At 36.6% G+C, this 22,907-nt stretch overlaps 2 protein-coding genes and 1 pseudogene across 11 annotated transcripts; 1 reads left to right on the top strand and 2 right to left on the bottom strand.

Annotated features, from left to right (window-relative positions):
* Positions 1 to 6,929: 6,929 nt before the first annotated feature.
* On the bottom strand, positions 6,930 to 9,900 carry LOC103930542 (omega-3 fatty acid desaturase, chloroplastic). Its single transcript, XM_009339892.3, is given in 10 exon segments — positions 6,930 to 7,355; positions 7,482 to 7,619; positions 7,775 to 7,855; positions 7,935 to 8,120; positions 8,201 to 8,293; positions 8,401 to 8,467; positions 8,608 to 8,697; positions 8,897 to 9,015; positions 9,017 to 9,522; positions 9,763 to 9,900. Coding segments are annotated over 9 exon segments (1,362 nt in total). The 5' UTR covers positions 9,419 to 9,522; positions 9,763 to 9,900; the 3' UTR covers positions 6,930 to 7,169.
* Positions 9,901 to 11,621: 1,721 nt separating this feature from the next.
* On the top strand, positions 11,622 to 13,106 carry LOC103930541 (annotated as a pseudogene).
* Positions 13,107 to 13,191: 85 nt separating this feature from the next.
* On the bottom strand, positions 13,192 to 22,171 carry LOC103930534. 10 transcript variants are annotated; one of them, XM_048583568.1, is made up of 25 exons: positions 21,805 to 21,980; positions 21,511 to 21,579; positions 21,333 to 21,395; positions 20,917 to 21,001; positions 20,651 to 20,704; positions 20,136 to 20,227; positions 19,929 to 20,032; positions 19,315 to 19,390; positions 18,140 to 18,599; positions 17,490 to 17,828; positions 17,128 to 17,334; positions 16,949 to 17,047; positions 16,795 to 16,867; positions 16,496 to 16,623; positions 16,074 to 16,368; positions 15,738 to 15,976; positions 15,531 to 15,655; positions 15,245 to 15,359; positions 15,083 to 15,138; positions 14,873 to 14,966; positions 14,595 to 14,781; positions 14,433 to 14,507; positions 14,238 to 14,341; positions 14,085 to 14,147; positions 13,192 to 13,609 (listed from the first exon to the last, which is right to left on the bottom strand). In XM_048583568.1, exons 2-25 carry the CDS (start codon positions 21,573 to 21,575, stop codon positions 13,502 to 13,504), a joined length of 3,306 nt encoding a protein of 1,101 aa, XP_048439525.1. In that variant the 5' UTR covers positions 21,576 to 21,579; positions 21,805 to 21,980; the 3' UTR covers positions 13,192 to 13,501. The 10 variants fall into 10 exon arrangements, 9 of the variants coding, with proteins under 9 accessions (XP_048439525.1, XP_048439523.1, XP_048439524.1 ...); XM_048583566.1 differs by lacking the exon at positions 21,511 to 21,579 and having other exon boundaries at positions 21,333 to 21,463; positions 21,805 to 22,008; XM_048583567.1 differs by lacking the exon at positions 21,511 to 21,579 and having other exon boundaries at positions 20,651 to 20,689; positions 21,333 to 21,463; positions 21,805 to 22,008.
* Between the last annotated feature and the right edge of the window lie 736 nt (positions 22,172 to 22,907).

The raw sequence follows: 22,907 nt of genomic DNA, 5'->3' as shown, positions 1-22,907 counted from the left end.
AGTACTAAAAGTTTAAAAGCGAGTTTGATTTATGTTTTAGTTAAATTGTCCATTGTTTTACCAAAGGTAATAAGAAAGATTGTAACTTTAAAGGTTATTTCAGTAAATTTCAAAACAATTGACTAAAGTATTATATGCCCTAGATCACATAAGTGTAAAATGTGATTGACCCTTGGTTACAATTTGCTTGACTATAGGTGTTGATTAATTTGTGGCTTTTTATATATAATAATATTCTACTTTAAAGAGACGATTAGACACATGGGTTAAATCAGTTGGGCATAGATGGTATGTCCGCCTCAACCCAAGTTCAAATGCCTCTCTCCTCCATACATTAGAGCAGCTTAATTACTCTGGCCTAAAGAGAAAGCCATTGTTAATTATCAAACTCGTCGTACAATAAAAAAAGGAGAGAATACTAAGGGGATTCACCCCCAAAGAGTTCGCATAGACTTGCATAGACTTGCTAGACACGTGGATTTTAAAAACTAAACCACATGGAACCCCACAAGGGAGAGAGTCTTGGTTGGGCTCGTTTTTGAGCGAGTCCGCCTGGCAATTCTCATAAAAAAATTATAATTAATTATCAAACTTGTTATTTGAGTTGAAGGTGACACTTCATAGTAATCGATAAAAAGGAATATCAATGTCACTCTCATAGAAGGTGCGGATGTTGTCTGAGAAAATGACTCGGCCATTTGTCCAGAGTTAGGGATTTGATTAGTCAAATTATGCTTTCGTCGTTTATTCCGACGCATTGAGGCCAAAGCAGTGGGGCAAAATTTGCTTTAACACAAATTGACCTGTCAACGTGTTGCTGTCAGCCATGGAGATTTATATTGGATTATTATTTAAGAACTCTACTTGGCCTATACCATAGAATGTGGTGAAATATCTATTCTATTTATATCACATCAATTACTAATACTATGTAGCGGGAAAATCGTTATATTTTTAAATTCAAATTTAAAATATAATGAGTCTTTCGTCTTTATTTACAAGTCACATTTTTGCAAAACTAATTCGGAAAAATGACCGAAAAAAAAAGTATTACACGCATGTTAATTAATTGTGACTTACTTATTTCTGACCAAAATCATTGCGACTTATTTATTAATGTGTGTCAAGTTATGATTAACTCACAAAATATTTTACGTGAATTTATTGGTTTATTACATACCTCTATCATAGGAGAAATCTATATGCAATCGTGATGCTAAAGCAATGTATTTCCAATCTACCATACAAAGTTATATTTTCTCACATGGTATATCATGTGACTGATTTGAATTATTGTTATATGTTTTTTTAATAAACGATAAACAATATACAGAAAAATTCATCCAAACAACAAAGCGACATGAGAATTTGAAGGCTTAATGAGTCAAAGAATAAGACTATCTATACCATATATTAAGAAAACCCTCCTTGTCAGCTTTTTGCCACTTTTTTTTTTCAATTTTGCCCTCACTTTTGAGACACTCTTGACCAAAAAGAGGGCAAAATAGTAATTTGAAAATGACAATCATATCCTTATTTTTTCTATTTTACCCTCACTTTTGATACACAATATTTACAAAAAAGGAGGTTAAAATAGTAATTTTGTAGCTTTTTCCAAAATGACAATTATATCCCCATTTGTCACACCCCAGCCCGGGACCTCACCACATCCTAGGCTCGACTCTACCGTAGTACGATATTATCCATTTTTGGCCCCTACCACACCCTCATGATTTTGTTTATGGGAATTCACATGAGAACTTCCCAGTGGGTCACCCATCATGGGATTGCTCTCGCGTGAACTTACTTATACCATAGCATTTTCAAGTATATATAAATTGTCACATCCCCGCCTCGACTCTATCGTAGCACGATATTGTCCGCTTTGAGCCCCTACCACACCTTCATGGTTTTGTTTCTGGGAACTCACACGAGAACTTCCTAGTGAGTCACCCATTATGGGATTGCTCTCACGCGCTACTCGCTTAACTTCGGAGTTCCTACGGAACCCGAAGCCAGTGAGCTCCTAAAAAACCTAGTGCTAGATAGAGATAGGAATATACATACAAGGCTCACTCCCCTAGGTGATGGGATCTTACAATCCATCCCCTTAGGGGCCCGACGTCCTTGTCGGCATACCACGACCAGGGTTAGGCTCTGATACCAAATTGTCACATCCTAGCCCGGGCCCCCACCACATCCCAGGCTTGACTCCATCAGTAGCACGATATTGTCCACTTTGGGCCCTGACCACGCTCTCACGGTTTTGTTTCTGGGAACTCACACGAGAACTTCCTAGTGGGTCGCCTTTCATGGAATTGCTCTCACGCGCTACTCGCTTAACTTCGGAGTTCCTACGGAACCCGAAGCTAGTGAGCTCCCAAAAGGTCTCATGCTAGGTAGAGATGAGAATATACATATAAGCTCACTCCCTTGGGCGATGTGGGATCTTACAATAATTTGGTATCATAGCAATCCATGGCGGATGTGTGCTGACGATGACGTCGGACCCATAAGAGGGGTGGATTGTAAGATCTCACATCATCCAGGGAGTGGATCATGTAAGCCTTGTATGTATATTCTCATCTCTACCTAGCACGAGGCTTTTTGGGAGCTCACTGACTTTGGGTTCCATTGGAACTTCGAAGTTAAATGAGTAGTGTGCGAGAGCAATCCCATGATGGGTGACCCACTAGGAAGTTCTCGTGTAAGTTTCCAAAAACAAAACTGTGAGGGCGTGGTCAGGGTCCAAAGCGGACAATATCGTGCTACGGTGAAGTCGTGCTTGGGATGTGGTGGAGGCCAGGCCGGGATGTGAACACCATTTTCCCTATTTTACCCTCACTTTTGATACATAATATTTACATAAAGAGGGAAAAATAGTAAATATGTAATATTAAGAAAAATATGCCCTTATTAAGAGATTCCATCATCATTGTCTCATACTCTTTTTTAAAAAATTAAAAAACTAATCACACTCCTTAATAAAAAAAAAAAAAAAAATTGTTCACACACAAAGTGTATGCTCATCTTCTAGTATCCACTAAAATAACATATCGCTTACAACTAAATATCATCTTGACGTCCAATTGCATGTAGGCTTAGTACTAAGGAACTAGCAAGCATGAAGAAGAATTAAAACATGGAGTTGAAAATTGAGGAAACGAGTGGGTCGCATTTGGGTCCTTCATCTCCATTTGTGTAGCCATTTTGGGGATATTCTTCTCTTTTTACCCCTCATCGAGGAGGAGAAGTAGAAAAGATGCCGAAGTTGTTGACCTGATAGTCTTCCATTTTTCTGAAATTTGAGACACATTGGTACGAATACCAATTTCCAACTCACCGACTTTGCGGACTCTTAATTTGGGAGCATATCGGGTTCAATTGGTACTAAGCTCAGATGGCCTTGCACAGTTGAGTGTAGTGGTCCAGTAATTTGGTTGACCATAGAGCTTTATGGAGGGGAAAATGTAGAAGCATGGAAAATTTGGATCCAGCTATATAATGAGCATACCATAATAATTCGATACTAAATGCGTCATTCATTATATCCAAACTTAAGATCTTTCTTATAAGTGAAGAATATATTATTAGACTGTAGTACTAATATTCTAAGAGCGAGTAGGATTTATATTTTAGTTGAATTGTCCATTGTTTTACCAAAAGCATTAAGAAAGATTGTAACTTTAAAGATTATTTTTGTAAATTTCAAAACAATTGACTAAAGTATTATATGCCCTAGATCACATAGGTGTAAAATGTGATTGACCCTTTACAATTTGCTTGACTCATTTGCAGCATTTTATATATAATAATATTCTACTTTAAAGAGACGATTAGATATATGGGTTAAACCAGTTAGGCATCCGCCTCAACCCAAGTTCAAATGCCTCTCTCCTCCATACATTAGAGCAGCTAATGCCTTGCCCAAAGAGAAAGCCACAGTTAATTAACAAACTCGTCGCACAATAAAAAATAAATAAAAAGGAGAAAATACTAAGGGGACGCGCCCCAAAAGAGTCCCGCATGGACTTGCTACATACGTGGGTTTTAAAAACTAAACCACATGGAACCCTACAAGGGAGAGAGTTTTGGTTGGACTCAAGGGCGAAGTTATGATTTTTTTTTTTGTTTTTTGGTGGGTTAGCTTAATAGTACCATAAAATCATATGTTTATTTTTTTGCTTATATAAAATTATATAATAATCAATATAAAAGAGCAACAATATAATATAAACTATTCTCAAAATCATTAACCTTAACCGATAAATTCAAGGACATATAAATAATTAACCTACTAATTAAATCAAGAATAAGTAAATATAGATATTAAGAACGTACCAAATGTGACATTCATTGGAAAATTGCAACGGAAAGTAAGGAATTGCAAAGATAGAGATTTAATTGTGGATTTAAAAAAATTATTTTTCTTTTCTTGAGTAAGAAGCATAGAGGCTAAATTACATAGGGTACATGGTCCTTTTCTTTAAAGAATGGAATAAAAGGGGACTGTAAATAGTAATAATTTATAATTTTTAGCATAAAACATATTATTTACTACCTATCCTCTACTAAATATACATTAAATAATAATCTGTATTGAAATTGAGTAGGCTATAAGACCATCTCCAATAATGACTTATAACCTAAAATTTCCCCTTCCCCACCCCCCCACCCCAAAATCCACTCCAACCCATGACCAAAATTAACCTAAAACCTAAAAATCATTTGAGGGTTAAATACCGGCCCAATTTTAGGCCACAAAGTAAAATGGGCCCCACCAACTGAGACTTAAACCGGGGTTGTGAAGCCTAGTTCCCTTCCCTACGCGCATACGCGCTGCACGCGCTAGGCATTTTCAGAAAAGCAACAGCCACACGTGGGGGTGTTCCCCCGCCTGTTAGTGCAATAAGTAGCCCAACGGCTACTTTTTATAATCCAACGGCTACGTTTAAATGGGCCGTTGGTTAATCCAACGGTCCAGGTTCAAATTTTTTTTTTTTTAGTTTATATTTATGTATTTATTGAATCCAACGGCTTAAATCGAATATAATTAAATATAACGGTAAAAAAAAAAATCTAACGGTCCAAATTAAAATCCAATGGCTAGAATAATTTTAAAAAATTATTTAACTTAAAATTCAACCAAAAACTCTATAAATACCTATGTATTTGTTCAAACATCCACACAAAACTCACTTTTCTCCTACAATTCTTCCAATTTTTCTTTATACCATTTCTTCTCATTTCCAAAATTTTCAAGATGGCAAAAGAGCATGTTAGAGGTCGTAATTGGACATTTGACGAAGATATTGCTTTATATTTGGCATGGATTTCGGTTAACGAAGATTGTGCCGTCGGCACCAATCAAAATAGAAAGGTTTTGTCGGGTAAAATCGTTGATAAGTTCCATGAAAACTCCAACGCTGGTCGAAGGGAAGTTGGTAGTGTTTATGATCGGTGGAAGATTATCAACAAAGCGTGCACTTTGTGGAAGGGACGAAACTAATTTGATAATGGAGGACCTTGACAAATACACCCCAGAGAGGAAGAAATACTTACGTGGTAAGCAAAATGAAATTTTATGAAGGAATGCCACAAGGAGTATATTTCAAGATGATGATTCACCTCACTATCACCCAAGTCCATCACCAAGTCAAGATGGTGGATATCATTATTAAGTTTATGTAGTCTATAAGTTTTCGATTGTATTAAGTTTATGTGGTTTATCATGATTTTCATGTATTGATTTAGTGATTTTTCAAAATGTATCGGAATTTAAATATTTTTAGGTTAAAATGTTCAAAAAATTAATTTAGGATAGTCTACATAATTTTTTTTAAAGTTAATTTAAAAAAAAAACTAGCCTTAATTCATTCTTTGATAATTTGGGGCTAAAATTTTAGGCTAGAAGAGTTGGAGTAGAAAAGCTGTCTCTGAGCTAAAATCTAAATTTTTTGGGCTAAATATTTTTAGGTTTTAGGTCACCATTGGAGATGGTCTAAGCATGAGTTTACAAAAGAATAGATCTATTAACAAACCCATTTTTACTTCCAACACAACTTTATTAATATTTTGTCAGTGATCATCTTCAATTCATTCGATTCGAACAATCGACAATTAAGAGAAGTGTATAAGAAATAAAAATGTGCGCATGAATAACACTACCCTTATAGAAAATCTTCTTGGATTACAGCCCACCTTAACCTTGTGGGTGGCTATGCCACTTGGACTCTCTTTCGAGCAAGTCCGCCTGGCAATTCTCATAAAAAGGTCTTAATTAATTATTAAACTTGTTATTTAAATAAACTTGTTATTTGAGTTGAAGGTGACACTTCATATTGATCAATAAAGAGGAATATCAATATCACCCTCATACAAGGCCCGGACGTTGTCTGAGAAAATGACTCGGCCATTTGTCCAGAGTTAGGGATTTGATTAACTCGATGCATTGAGACCAAAGTAGTGGGGCAAAATTTGCTTTAATCATGGAAAAATACATGGTCCGCAAAAAGAATGATCAGTACCCAACTGAAGGAATGAGATTTAGTTTGGATTTCTATGTACGAGAGATCCAGATTCTTTAATAGGGGTTCAGTTTTTGGATTTTTGGGAAGCGGGCCAATGAGATAGGTTAATAGGGGTCGTAGGATTGAAATTGAGTGATCCGAATCTCTTAGTCCGCGGAAAGGCTAATAGGAGTCGTAGGATTGGAATTGTGTGATTTGAAACTCTCAGGTTTTGAACATAGAGATTCGAAGTGGATCTCAATCCCCCGCTGAATCCACGAATTTCTATCAAAGCAAAAGATTGTTACTTTCACCTACTATATATTTCGGAAAATGATTACCACACGTAAATTTTTTTTTAAACATGTTTAATAACGTTCTTTGTTTCCGTTTGATTTCAACCAGATGACTTAGCAAGTGTAGGAAGAGAACAAAAATTTGATCTTCATATTTGAAAGGAGAGTATACAATGCATCATAGCAGAACGAGAGATTATTTTTCTCTCCATAAAGAATAGAATACAATAAATAAAAATTCCACTATTGCACTACTCTTTTCTAGACCACAAAATTCTGAGTAAAAAACCAGTGGAAATGGCAGAGGCCAATGCTTAGATATTGAAAACTTTTCTTGTGGTCCAAGAAACTAAGAACTTAAGCTTTAATTTGATGGAGGAAAGCCACCAAAGCTAGGGTCAGTTTGGTAGTACACAACATCGCCATTGTCGCTCACATAGTGGTCTTTTTTCAAGCTTTTGATAAAACTTCCAAGCAAGTGAAATGGTAGAGGTCCTGATTTCTTCGGCTCTCTGTAGTAGTTCCCGAATACCGGCTTCGCTGCCTCAGTCTGCAAGTTGAAGAAGAAGAACATTAAATTACTGCCGTAAGAGTTTTTTGGTTATGTGAAAGTGTTTTAATCGTTCTAAAGGTAACCCCAAACATGGCCTTGTGTTGATATTAAGTTGGTACTTACTGCTTCAACTAAGTGGTAGTGGGGGATTTGAGGAAAAAGATGATGAACCACATGGGTTCCGATGTCGTGGTGGATGTTATTGATCAATCCATAGTCTCGATCCAGTGTTGTAAGCCCTCCCCTCAGATAACTCCATTCCTGTCGAAGTTTTGAGGAAATTTTTTTTAACATTTTGCAAAAACTTTAGCCACAAACTTAAACCGGACAAGATAAGACAATTATGGAATTTTCTTTGTGTTGGCAACTTGGTATCATAAGAAGAAATGGCTATCGTGAACTGAAAATCCATGTACCTTCCCTCGATACCATGGTAATTTGTCTTCGTGGCCATGGTGATGCAAGTAAGTTACCAAATCCAGCCACATGACAAAAACCTAACAATAAAAGAGGAGTCAAATTTCGATTCTTGTTTGATTAAGCAAACCATAGGAAGATTAAAGATGCAAAACATACCCAGTAGGGAATGCCATAGAGCTTAAGCACTTGAACAGGACCCATTACAAAGGATAATCCCACAAGTAACCCAGCCATTGCTGTCCAACATACTGTGGAAGTGATCACATCTTTCCTCTCATTCGGGACAAATAGATCGCTCTTCGGGTCAAAGTGGGAACCAGTCTTTCCTGGACTTCTATTCCACTACAGGAACAAATCACAATCAGGTACGATATACATATTTTCATGAATTATGTGGTTCAAATTATTAATCAAAACCTTACAAGATAGAAAGGATAAGCAAGCATGGGAAAAGGTACGGTGAAGCGCAAAATACGTGTCATGCTATCCAATTTCTTGTAGATTTTCTCAGACAACTGCAAGCATAGAAATTTATCACACCCTCAAACAGTCGGAAAAACTTGAGATGCATCAAGAAAATGAAGAACAGAGAAGCGTTACAACGAAAGGAAAAAAGACTAACCGGGTGCCATGACTCGTCATTCTCGACATGACCGTGGTTTTGATGATGAGTCCTGTGGCTAATTCTCCTGAAAAGTTCAATCACCATTTTAGTCCATACTTTCAAATGTTCGATGACATACTAACAACTCGATTACCGGAACTCACAAAACCAATACTCAAAATAAAAAATGCACCATACTGTACTAATCTATCATCAAGAACATACCATCCATGATAGGGTACAAGAATTGAAGAATGCAAGAGATGCCCCACAACACTGTTTAGCTTGGGATTATTCGAAAAGCTTCCATGGCCACTGCACGATCACAAACCAGACCAACAATTCACACCAGAAAACACAAATTGACATATTGCAGACGTGGGTGTAGCTCCCCCTATGCCCTCAAGTTTTGAAACCCCTCGCCTCACTTTAAATTAGTTTAAAGTAGAATATCGTATTAAAAAGAAACACACAAATATACAAGAAGGGAATATAGGGAATGAATAGTAATTACCAATCATGGCCAAGAACAAAGAGAGCCCAAAACATTGTCCCCTGAGCAGCCCAATACAGAGGCCAAACAAACCACTTGTTCACATAAACCGCAGCCGCAGCCAACCCGAAAACCACCACGCACATCCCTCACCACATAGCTCATTGACCTCCACGGGTCCCTAACCCAACAATGCTTCGGAATGGCAGCTTTAACGTCGGCCAATTTGAACGGCGGCGGCGCACCGGGATCAAATCCCACCTCCTCTTCTCCATCTCCGCCGCCATTAACGCCGTTAACCCTCTCCTCCTCCTCTTCAACAGAAGCTACCCTCACCGGAGCGCTCACGTTTAGACCCCATCTTCTCTCTCTAAACAACCCACCTGCGATTTTGGTCGAATCCAATCTCAGATCCGCCGAGCTCTGGTTTGACCGAAAAATTCGAACTTTTGACGGGTAGCTAGAGCAAACTGCGGTTCTGGGTCGGTTCCAAACTGGCGGGAGAGGCTTTAGGCCGCATTCAGAGAGGACCCAACTCGCCATTGGAGACCCAGATGGAGCAGAAACACCAGCACCAGGGTTTTAGTTCCGGGTCTCCCTCAGGCTTCTAGAGAGAGAAAGAGAGGAGAGAGAGAGAGTATTTGAAGCTGTAGCAAACACCAAAAGAAGAGACTTCTGATGAAAAAAATATCTAGGATTTTAAAATTGAGAAAATATATATATGAGATAACAAATTGGTTTTCGATTTCTTTTCCTCAAACAACTAAACAAATACAATTTATATTCTTTTTGTCTCAGAGTTCTTGGCAATGTGTTCTTCTGGGTAAAAAGGTTAAAAAGAAATCTGTATTATTTTATATTTTTATTTTGGAGCAGGATTTTCTCACATTCGAAGTAAAAGTTTGAACATTGAATGTTTCCGATCCCTTTTGATGAGGACGAAGATGGGCGCATGTGTCGGTTATATATAGGACCCAAGACTGAGAAAGTCTGAAGCTTCGGCCATGGCCACTTGGTAGTGGGAGAAATTTTTTATTGAGATCGAAAGTATTGTATCACGTATTTTAATAAAAATGATGAAAAATTTTATTTTTTAAGTTATTAATTTTTTAACATATATGCTTCATCATTTGTATAATAATGCATGATGTATTACCTCATGGACCGGTATATTGAAAAATCTTTCGATCAGTGGGCTTCAACTTGTTCTGTTAGTTTTGTGACGTTTTCTAGCGTGCAACCAGTATTCTATACCGAAACTTTACTGTTTATTATTGATTAAAATTCAACAACTAGAATTATTGTTTTTTTTTTCCTTAGAAGATAACGTTAGTTCGTTAAATAATTAGTTGTTAAAAAAATAAAATCACTCAAAATCACATCGCATCAGAGTGTATGGAATGATTGATTTTTGTTACTGTTGCAAAATTTTTATTTTTATTTTTTTAATTATAAAGATCCAAATTCCGCCATTGCATCGGTTGCCGTGTTAGCTTACGGAACGATGTGCATGATATTTGTGGAAATTAGAATTTGCTAAATTTGGTGGTATTGTTGGTTTGACCTAATGAGGGAGTTTGATTGGTGGGCTGTCACACATGATTTGAATAAGATGGAAATGAAAAGCAGCCCATGAGAATTGTATGGTTCATATTATTGATATGCATTTAACTACTAAACTCACCCGCCGTGCAAATAATTATTTTTTAAAAAAAAAACCGTCCAAGTAAATCAGTCTTTTAATTACCGTTTAAGTATGTTGGGACTGATTTACTTGTACAAATTGACACTAAAGAAAAAAAAAAAAACTTTCAAGTAAATTAGTCTCTTAATTACCGTTTAAGTATATTGGGACTGGTTTACTTCTACAAATTGACACTCAACCCAAAATTTGGTATTTATCTCAATTCTTCTAGGCCAAATTGTTAAAAAAAATTCATTTTTTCTGCCTCGACTTTGACTATATATTTTTTTTTTCTTACTGAAAAGATTTTGGGTACAAATTTTTTCAAATGTTAATCATAAAACACTCATATTTGACATTCTTTTATTCTCGGGACATAATACAAATAAAATTATCGCACGCTAGTCATGTTCTTTTCGTAATTGTGCAAGATATGTTACATCGTACCAATGATGCTTTTCGACCAAAAAAATTACCAACGATGCTTCCTATTATTTTCGAAACTCACACTTCCCTAAAATTAATATAATAGTTTTGAACTCTTCCCTCTCTTTAACTATAACAATATGTTTTTTTGGATCAAGTACAGGATAACTATCTAACTTTAAAGGGTAACTCCAAATCGGTTCCAACTTTTGAAAAAATTCCTACTAATTGGACATCCATTAGGTCTCAAACATTAAGTGATGACTTTAACAAGTATTGAAGCGGTTTTCACTCTCATCTCATTTAGAAATAATAGATTCCTTATTGAGCATTCATGTATCTCCATTCTCATACATATGAACCCGAGTATCACAATATCGGCGCCCTTGTGAAGCAATGAGGGTTGTGAGGTGAAATCACAGTTCAAAATTTATAGCTATAAGCATCCATGTATCCCCTCCATGCCTTCTGTTCTACTATTTTTTTAATACAAGTTATAATCTACACTAAATTAGTATCGTTAAATAATTCAACTCGTGTAAAAAGAAGAGTACACTATTCTAGCAAACTAGAAAGGATAAAGAAACTTACGAAACTTTTCTGTTCACTCATGCATTTGATTGGCCCAAAACCCTTGTTGGTCTCAGCATGGATAAGAAGATCCTACAAATCTGCATGCTTCTGATACAAGGCACGTGTAAATCCTAGGCCTTGGAACTAATTAGTTTCACATTTTTGTAAGTCATAAAAATCAACTATATCCGCCATTAAAAGATGATCACTTCTTCTCCAATGGATCGAGCTCTGTTAGTTCTGGTAGGGTTATCGATCTTCCTGTTCTGCACTGATATTTTTAACCTTTTCACGCCCAAACCTCCCAAAACTACCACTCATTATCCTCTTCTTGATGCCGATGATCCTCACCAAGCAGACCCCCAGCTAGAACAGCTTCTCCAAGAGCCCCTCAAATTCCCCACCCACCAGGTCCGACTATTCATTTCCAATGTTTACATGCATGCGTTACACAAAAACTCTTTGTGCGAGACGTCTGTTCTTTTACACCCATAGATATTGTATTGATATTGTTTAAAATGTATTGATAACATAGAGAGCGAACGTTTGTTCGATAGTTGGACTATTCATTATATACAGTGATAGATGATCGTTATATGCTGAAATTCTCATTTGTTTGTTCAACTGCAGAAATCTAATGGCTTTGGGGGAGCTTGGCATTGGAAGCACCATCAATATTGATTTCTGTACATCTTGTTCTTACAGGTTCCTGTACATCATTTTCTATATGACATGTTCCCAATCTCTTTGATTATAAATTGTTTTTTAAAATGCTTTGTTTAACGTGATCATGCTCTCCTCTTTCGTAAAAATATAAGGAGAAATTGCTCTCGGAAAAGTGCATGGCAATTGTTTTGGGGTGTTAATAACAGTTCTCAAATTTAATCATGTATTTAAGATCCTTATCCCAGTTCCGAGTTAGATAATCTTATGTTTGGATTCTTAAACCTACATGTGCTTTACATGTCCTGTGGCAGAGGAACTGCAATAACATTGAAAAACATGCTGGTAACATCATTTCCCGGGATCGATGTAATACTGGCAAACCACCACCCTCCCCTTCCAAGGACGCCTGCTGAGCAAACTGATACCGGTTGTTCAAGTAGGAATTATCGGGACTATAATGGCCGGAAAACATGTTTTCTCGAGGCTGGGGATAACGACACCACCTCCTTGGTACCAGACCCTGCAAGCAAATAGGTTTGGAAGTATGGCAAGCACTTGGCTTTTGGGAAACTTCATCCAATCCTTCCTCCAAAGCACAGGAGCGTTTGAAGTGTATTGTAATGGTGAATTGGTATAACTCTACCCTATTCTTCTTGATCGAGTTAAATGTCGAAATTTCTCCATTTCTCCATTTCTGTCTCTGCTAGCTGCTCATCGTTTTGAATCTTGTCGGACATAGGTCTTCTCAAAGCTGAAGGAGCAGAGGTTCCCCAGTGAAACTGAGTTGAGGGATCTCGTCGGAAAGAAGCTTGGAGGAGGGGTCTGGCCTTAGTGCCTTTTGGTAGGTGACGTTTTTATCTCTACATGATCGACATTTACCTGATTTTTTGCTTGATATGGACGCAAGCTTGCCGTGCTGTTTGTATGCTTTCCATAAGATATTAACATGCATGAATTGCCACACTAATGAATAACCACAGTTCATAACATTTTATTTTTCTTCTTAATATTTTGGTACAATTATGAACGTAAAGAAAAATGCGTCCGGCGATGTTTCTCAAGCCTAGCAAAATAAATTACTTTGTATCAAGGATTACAATGACATGAGGTGGCAATTCTATACATTGTAGAACAAGAACGACCTCTTGGATATCTCCCTGATCACACTGCAGGTGGCTTTCTTAACTGAATGACTTCGCCTTTCGGGTATTGCAGAAGGATTCTCATACCAGGACAGGGATATTCAAATCTAATGTCATAAAGCTGAACCTCTTTTTTCAAATTTGCCACCATTTTCGACTTTCCAATGTCTTCACAAGCTCGTTTGCCAGTGATGCGAAGTCTTCAGCCCCATTCTGCAGATCTTCAGTACGCCGGTTGATTTTCTGATAAAAGTTTAATTCGGGGATTAGACAGAGAAAAGGATACTAGTAAGTTTAAGAGTCATTTAAACATTTGCTAGTTGAAGGTATGCAACCTAGAAGAACAAACTTAGATTAGAAATGAAATATTGTTCACGTAATTGGCTTGGATCGTGATAGCAATCTTTTATCAATAAACATATGAACTCGTTTTTGGACCCACAAAAAGAAACGCAAAGAAATAAAGAAAAATTAGTTTGTGAGGTTTCTGCTAGAATTAGTTTACAAGCAAATAGTATATACCAAAGGTAATAGTTTGTAAACCCTCCAATGACTTTTTCACAACATTCCTCACTTAACAAAAGATAAAATGAGCAGCAGTAAGCTCCTTCAATTGACTGAATCCCGTGAAACCATTTCATAGAAGTTCATTGATATCTTCTTTTTATAAAGCAAATCGAGAAAACTCTTCTGTGAACTAACATAGTAGATATCCTACCTCAAGTTTTTCCTGCCTCTCCATGAGCTTATTTCGTGCTTGAGAAGCCGCAGATGAAGCACCCTGAAATGAGTTCTTACCAGATCAGAGAAGACAATTAATTTATAGAGTAAGTTCTCTATCACCCAAACTATCATCATCATGTGAATATACCTCAGCCTTTCTATATTTAGCTCTAATTTCTTCGGCCGTTCTAACTCTGGGCTTTGTATCGCCAGTACCACCTTCAAATAACTTTTCCCTTTCTGATTCCCCTTCTACAGCACAACAATTAAATGACACTGTTATTGCATTTACTATTTTTTACAGAAAAATAAAAACACAGGTTGAATATTACAAAAGGTTTACCTCTCTTTTTGTCTTTGACATCATGTGGTGACAAAGTAGATGCTAAACATAGAGGTTCATCTATTTCAATGTCATCTATATTAAAATCATAAACTGAGTTAACAATCAACAAGGAGAAAGATGCAGAAAGGACGAATACGTGGAGATAGGATAGCACAAAACCTATATTAAGCTCCACAACTTCTTGATGGTCTACAGGCGGGGAGGGTTCTGACAGTTGGGACTTTGAAAAGGTGCCCTCTAAACGATCGAAAGTTGATTTAGGAACTGCTGCAGGATCTCCACTCTGGACCATTTTTCCTCCCTTAAAGCCCTTGACAATACCACCTAAAATCCCAGATGCAGTACCCTGTTTCCAAATGACACATTATTAGTGAAAAATAATCCCTTCTACGCCAAAACTTAAACCTAATGCAACTACATTTTGTTTTTCCACAAACCTGTTTTTTATTCAGATTCACAGAGACACTGAGTGCAGCGTCTGCAGCAGCTGCAACAACTGTATCATGGAGACAGGGCAAAGACTCTGGAATCCTACAAACAGATCAAAAAATTCTGAAATTATCTAACAGAAAGTTCATGACCAATCCGTAATGCTCAACTATCATATTCCCCTCACAGCGCTCTAGGTAAATGAATATAAAAAGTACCTGAAATCATTCTCAATAGCTAACATAGAGATGAATGCCAATTCATACCCATTTGCCTATAAAAATTCACAGCATAGAGTCTTACATTAATGATTTAACATGCTATCTTTCATGAGATTAAGTGCAAATCCAACATTCTTGATAAATTCAAGGCAACAATACCAGCGTAATATGTGCATCATCGGAACTCATCGTTTTATCCATGTTTGCCTTGCAATTCCACCTTAGAATTGACAGCAAGGAGCTTTCTTTCACCAATTCTAAATCAGGAATAGATCTGCCCACGAACAGGTATGAACAACCCATCAGACAATCAATAATGCACATATATCTACAGCGTCAATCAATAAACAAGCAGTAGTGGTAGCTTGATATGCTATCTTTACATTTTTCAATCCACACTAGAAACATTGATAGATTGGGGAAAAGAATGGAAGAGAAACTTTACCTGATCTCAATTTCTCCAGTCTGAAACAGCAAAACCAATCCTGAAACCTTTTCAACTTTCTTAAAAGTTGCAGTCCAAATGCAAGGTCTTGTATGTTTCTTTTTTCGGATGGGTTTATTGTTTCCCTAACAAGAGGAAACCGTCTCAGCATACTTTCGGAATAAATGAAATAGCAAAAAAAAAAAAAGTAAAGAAGGCAAGAGACACCTGAATCACAGATTTTGTCGAGTACAAGTGCAGTGAATCCACACAACAAAGCAAAATGAATGAATTCAACAATCTCTCTTCAGAGTATGTATTTTCTGAATAGTCGTCATGGTCAGTGTCAGGTGAATTTATAACAACTGAAAGACTTCCTGGCACAGGCTCATTTTTGGCTGAAGAATCCTTGGCAGCCTCTGTAGGTGGATTATCATCGGACACTTTAGAGGCAGATAATCTGCCATCTGGAGTACCAGAAAGAAATGCTTAGAATTCTCTAACTATTAAGTGAAAAAGAAAACTATAAGTATTTTATATCCGCTGGATGATATCTGTACTTGCCTATAACATACATTGAAATTGCAATTGACTCCTTTTTAAAGTGCCATGACTGAGGGATGATCAGGTTACCGGTGTTTCCATCAATTACATGTATATTTGCATCCTTCGTTAAGATGAATATTACTTCTTCTACAGGACTAACTGTCGACTTTGTTCCGGAGACCCTTGGGCTCTTCAGGAGGCCTTGAGAATTTGTAAGTTCCTTCCAAATCATTGAAATGACTGGGGAGCTAGAGAAAGATGCATCTTTTATAAAGAACAATACAGAAAAAGAACTTGCATCCAGCATCGCGACCTGAAATGGATGCATTAAATTGATAAGTCCTTCTAAATATAACAGCTTAAAATTATGGGTCAATATTCAAACTATTGAAAACAATGAACACGTGTTATAAATTCAGATATAGAAAAGTAATACTTACATGACCACACTCAAATCCCACAGCAAGTTTACCTCCATGCTTTACAAACTGAAGTGATTGAACTGGGGAATCCGTCAGACTAAATACAGCTCTGCATCGCGGTCCTTTTGCTTGAGGCGATTCGTGAACTGATAAAAAAGTTCATAAAATTGTTAGCTTCATAAACAAATGTTCCAGAAAAACTACTCACAATAAATTCAACAGTACGATCTGATGATTTTGCATCTGATGGATTGTATAAGGAAGAAAGACAGCAACCTTTTTATAAAGTCAAGGAGATTGACACTTGAAAAACCTACCTTCATATTTGGTTTCTGTGACAAAGATGAACTTTACCCCATCTGAACAGCCTTTCACGTTATAAATTCGAACCTATACACACCAGCATAAAGACGATCAGCACAGTAAAAGTTAGAAGTGAAAAATGGTATCCAATAGAGAAAGATATCTGACCAGACCACATTCATTGCCAACAGCCAGATTTAAAGTGAAGGCACAGAAATCCAGTCGTGTTACGGGAGCACTTGAACCAGCAACTTCTATACCATGCACCTGCCAGTTGTAAGGTATCACACGATGCACGTCTCCCTTACAAAGACAGAGTTTATAAGGTTTAAGTGATGAACTCTAACCTCGCTTTCTACAAGGCAGATACAAGATAAAAGTGGATATGTGGCATTCCATATCCGAACAGATCCATCTGAATATCCTGCTAGGTACAGTCTCTCAATACCGTTATTCTCAGAAATAGACAGTTGACTGGGAACACCCCCAGTCAAGGGCCATCTTGCACCAGCTGATTGGGTTTGTGCTGAGCCAAGGTTCCCAATTGAGGACATCTACGATATACGAAAAATAAATAATTATGTGATGTAGAAACAATAAAGCAAAGACGTATGAGCGACTCATGTATAAAATAAACATCCAATACCTCCAATATAGAAACGGGAAAAATATAAGATATATCCACTCATACATGGATGAAGTACAATACCTCTGATATAGCTTTTAATAAGTTCTCCCCAGTGGGTACCCTAATAAGTTTGGCAACAGTCATTGTTGGATTAGTTGTAGGTATCACCACCGGAAACTCCAAAGCAGATACAGATGGATTCCTTTCTTTCTGGGACATTAAGGCAGAGAGGGTAGCATAATCATATAGATGCAGTTGCCCAGGGTTGGTTAATACAAAAACATCAGCCTTGTGATTACCCCCAGTTGTCCCAGAACTTGGTAACAAAATCATGTCTGCAAAAGAGCCAGTAAGGGTAAGGTCTGTACGACCAACACATCTTAAATTCCCCATTCCAGGTGACCATTCAAGAGTTAAAACCTGAAACATGGAGAATTTTGTCAGCTCCTATCTTGTGGCAGTAAATAAACAAGAAAAACACCAATTCAATTGTTGTACAAAAAGTGCATTGTTTCTAGCCACGTTATACTGTTTTAAAACAGGGATCCCTTTTATCTCTTTAAAATGAAGTCCTTACTATTTCTGAGCCTGTTATACTGTTTTCAAAAAGTGAACTAATTTTGATAAATATTAACCATTTTTCCGAAAAAGCCATGGAACTTTTCAGTAACTACTGCTATCCAACTAAAAGAATAAATAAAATGTCAAACAACTACAAACAGACAGCACACCGTCAAAACTTCTTCTGATCCGATTTCGTCGCCACCATAGATAAATAGTTGGCCATCACAACCATTATGGGATTTATAATATGTGGACCACTGTAAAACTATGACAGGAAGTCTCCTTTCAGCTGATGATAATCGTAACTTCACAACATTATTAGATGGCGATAATGCTTTTTGACCCTTGACGGAAGGAGGAGATGATGTGTTCCAGAATAAAATGTCTCCATCTATGTATCCCACAGCCAGAATGGACCCATTCAAAGATGCCCAACAAAGAGCACTTATCTCTTTGTCCCCCAGTTGATGTTCCAATGTATCTTCTGGACAATCCACATCGATTTCATTTGTAGATTTAACAATTCCTTCTTTTAGTTGGAGATCCTTACCACCTCCAATATAAACTATTTTAGCTTCAGATACATCCCAAAGAACAACCACACCGTTTTGATAAGCGATCAATACTCTGCCAATAGAAAAACCTTCATATTCAGTGAACTTAATACATAAACTATACTGTTCCTGATCATTTTTACTTAGCCTTGAACAAGACAATGTAACCTCAATAAAAAATCTCATGCTATCAGAAAAACAGAAACATAACACACTAAATGGAGTAAACAATTGGATTCATTAACGGGATGGCAATGGACTTTATTTAGAGACTCAAGTACGGCATGGAGCCAAAGTGATATACCCCTCATTTATAGTGCCATCAGTCCAAACTCCTAACTGAGCCGTCTTATCTAATCTTCCACCATGTCCAAGTTTTGTGGCATCCTTCATGACTATAGGGAAAGTTAAATTTGTGTTCTCCTTATGGTGAAAATATGACACTCTACTCTTTATTGGTGAGAGTAATTGTGGGTAATTTATTACTTCATGTTGAGCCACTCTAAGAGAAAAAGAAAGTAGTCTTTTAGCCTTTACCAAAACAAAAAAAATGTAGTCTTTTAGCTGCTAAATTTCAATCAATACATGTGGGTGATCCCAAATCGAAGAAATGAAAGAATATCAAAGTACAAGTAATCATGGGTTAGAGATGATTAACTGATAATATTAACAATTCCCGCAAAGTTATAATACTGGAAGGGACAAGAAAACAATAATAAATTAGGACCATTCTTGTTCCACACTAAAAGCAGATATGAAAAGTGAGAAACTTCAAGTTTATAACTTGCCTATTTCCAGACGAATAGGGTTGGGGAAGAATTCCAACTATAGGTTGGTCAGTTGGAAATGGAAACTCAGCAGCTTCTGTAGAATAGAGAAAAAGACCGGTTGCATTAGGTTATTACATAAGCAAATAAAAATTACACATTCCATAATTAAATTATATTGATGTTGATGTCACCATGAAAAGAAATTTAATCATATAATTCTTCATGGAAGATATAAATATCAGAACTATCTTTCAAATTGTACCCTACAACTTCTGAAACCAAGGCCCAAGCCTTCTCAGAACAGATCTAACAGAAAAGAGAGAGACAATTTTGTGGCACAAATCATAGATATAAATAGCATCAACAACATTAACAATATTATAGGATCCTCCGGTAAAATGAGGTTCACATGAAATATATCTGATCACATCAATGTTGGGGAAACGTTCTATTTTGAAAAAAAATACCCTCGTCTATGGATGAAGCTCTTATATCTATATATTTAGCTTCGTCTGCGACGAGAATTGCAACATTAACTAGGAAAATCATACACTATAGAAGCAAAGAAATGATAAAATTGTAAGCTACAGTTATCAATCAGCAAACTGCAGAAACTATTCTGCATATATTACCACTTAAAGAATTTGCAGAAATATGATATGGCAATTGCAATAATTTTCCCTCCTCTGCATCATACTTCACCACAGCCACTAGAGCATACTCATCGCCAACATACCTGCAAGTTTTAATACAGCAAACAATTTATGAACCGAGCCTCTCCAGCCAATCAGTGGCTGCCTGAAAATAGTTGTAACAATTTTTTTCAGAAAGTAGTGTACATTAAACTGGAGCCATGGATTACAGAAAAAGCGGTTATATTTGTTTCCCATTCTAGACAATAAACTAGGGACCTGCTCTCGAGATTCCAAACCTGCCAAAATTGAGAAGTAATTGATCACTTGTTTAAAATTTAAATAAAAGATAGTTTCATGTTTAAGCACTTCATAGAATTTAAATTCTGGCACTGAATTATGAACAGCAATTTCCAAGTCAACAGTCTACTATTATCTGCTTCTATCCATCTGTATTCCCTCCTTATGATATTCACCCTTATTCAGGTGTTCATAGAGTGTATTTTTGTTATGATGGTTAAATTATTGAATCCAAAAGTGACCATTAATGCCAAATGCCGAATACTTAACATTATAAACACATCAATGTTGATAATTGCCTAAATATAACCGAAAGAAGATGCATATGATGCAGAAGTTTAATTGAGTCATCATGTGTCACACGGATGGAGTTGAGTTGGACACATGCAAAGGAAATTGCAGACTTGATAAAGAGCCCATACCTGAATATCATTATCATTCAAGATGCTCACCAAATAACCCTGGTTTTGTAGAAACTGCCAAAATACAGTATGAAGAATTAGTTTGCTGACCCAATAACTAATAAGACAAGAGTATAATATTCAAGGATGTGTTTGTGATTAAGAAAAAAATTGTTTTACCATAAAAGTTATATATCATTCAAAAAAAATGTTTCACCCTAAACACTTTACTATTGATATTTTATCCTTGTAACTAAGCAAGGGGAATGAATGGTGCACACAGAAACCTCAATGTATTTGTAAGGCAGTTGCTTCGGGGATATAAAGAGTCCTTCAATACCATCACCACCGATTACTTTAATCCTCCCATCCCTACCAAACAAATAAAAATCAAAACAACAATGTGATTTGTGTGATGCAGGGATATCATATCTCAAAATAGATGTACGTAATCTCATGCCTTCATTGCAATATCTACAAGCATGCTTCACCAAATATACATGTGTATTTTGCCATTCAAACGTTTTGGTACCACAGAAACGAATAGCAATTCCGAGAAATGTGGAACAGCAATGCTTAGTAGCAAGATACCTCATTAACCACACGACAGTGCGCAATGCTAAGTAGATTGGTTTTCGATCAACTCACACACCGAAAACAGCATAAACAAAAAAGAAGAAAGAAGAAAGTAGGTGCAACTCACAATGTTCCAATGGCCAAAAGGCGCTGAATCGGGTCGAAAGAAAGAATGGACGCCGTGGATGGGATGCCATAGTGAACTGCAACTCGCAGGTCCAAGTCTTCCGCCGTCAAACTCCCGCGTGGCAAATTATGCTGAAGCCAACAATTTCCAATACAAAATCCCAATTAAAAAAAATGGGCAAGTATCAGGCCAAATGTCGATACCAAGAGGCTCCAAATTTATATAATCCAAGTATTCGAGCATAAAACTACACAGAAATGAATAAAAAAAAATCATAAAAAATAATCCATTGATGCAATATCCAATTTTCCAGGATACTAACAAGATAAAGCATCGGACTTTAATCCAACCCAACAAAAAAGAAATGGAATTTTAACCAAAAAACGCAAATTACGAAGCTAAACTGAAAAATTCAAAAAACAAAAAAAAGAAAAAAGTGGCGGCGATCGATTGCTTGGGAATACGATTTTACCTGAGAGTTGTTTATCGCTTTCTGCAAAAGCCGCTTGGCGAACATTGCGAATTCGAATTTGCAGCTGAAATCTTTGGCTTTCTGCAAAAGCAGCTGGATTGGACTAGCGGAGGAGACTTTCTATGTTTGTTTCAGTGATCATACCGATGGCGTTCCTACTCTTAAGAGCTGTAAAAATTTCGAATCAGTCAACGACAAAAATTGAAATTAAATGAAAAAAATAAATAAAAAGGTGCTTAGCCGTTGTTTATGGGGGTTGTATCCTCTGCGGTCGCGATTATTTCATATTCGGTACGCAGTCGGCAATCCCTTCGTTGGAAGCGAAGGCAAAACGGAGTCGTTTTGGGCATGTTTGCTTGCATTTTGCATCATTTGGTTGACACGCATCCATTACAAATGGAGTAGACGAAAGTAGACATCACCGAAAGCGTCACTGAAAGCATTAGCAGTATCTTCTTTTTTTCTTTTTATACAAGCAATTTTTTACGTTCAATTGTAATTTAATTTGATCTGCAAGAAAACACTCGATTGCATACAAAGAGCACATTTATTTTACTCAAAGTGGTTACACTTATGTCTACAAAACATAACTCGTCATGTATCAACAACTTATTCTCATTAGAGCAAATTTTATAAAGAAAACCGAACTGAACCAAATCGGCCACCTTGTTCGAATCACCAATTGATGGGTTATTATGCCCACTTCTAGAGCTTACTTTGAAGTAGGGGTGGTAGTGGGTTATGTCGAGGTACTAATCATTCGGGACATTATTGGACTCCTAAAAAATAAATCTCTCCTTATTCCTACAATTATATTTTTAACATACATACGTAAATAGCTTTTAATGAGAATAACTTTTAAAAATAAGATATTTATTATTGACACTCTAAAGATCTAATTATGCACTTTAAAAATTTTATTTAGAAAGATAAATACTCTTACAAAAGTGGAGAATTAAATTTTAAAGTGCCAATAATAGATCTCAAAAAGAAAATAAGAAGAAAAAGTTTGTAATGCACATTCAAAAAAGACTTTTTAGCTAAAATAGTCTTTGAAACTAGCATAACTTTTCATTTTGGTATTTGAGATTTAAAATCGATAA

Source organism: the organism of the source record quoted next, unplaced genomic scaffold (genome assembly GCF_019419815.1).
Source record: "Pyrus x bretschneideri cultivar Hongxiangsu unplaced genomic scaffold, Pyrus_bretschneideri_v1 Contig2, whole genome shotgun sequence".
Taxonomy (NCBI): domain Eukaryota; kingdom Viridiplantae; phylum Streptophyta; class Magnoliopsida; order Rosales; family Rosaceae; genus Pyrus; species Pyrus x bretschneideri.
The sequence above is the reverse complement of the archived record's forward strand: the minus strand, read 5'-3'. Positions and strand labels throughout refer to the sequence as shown.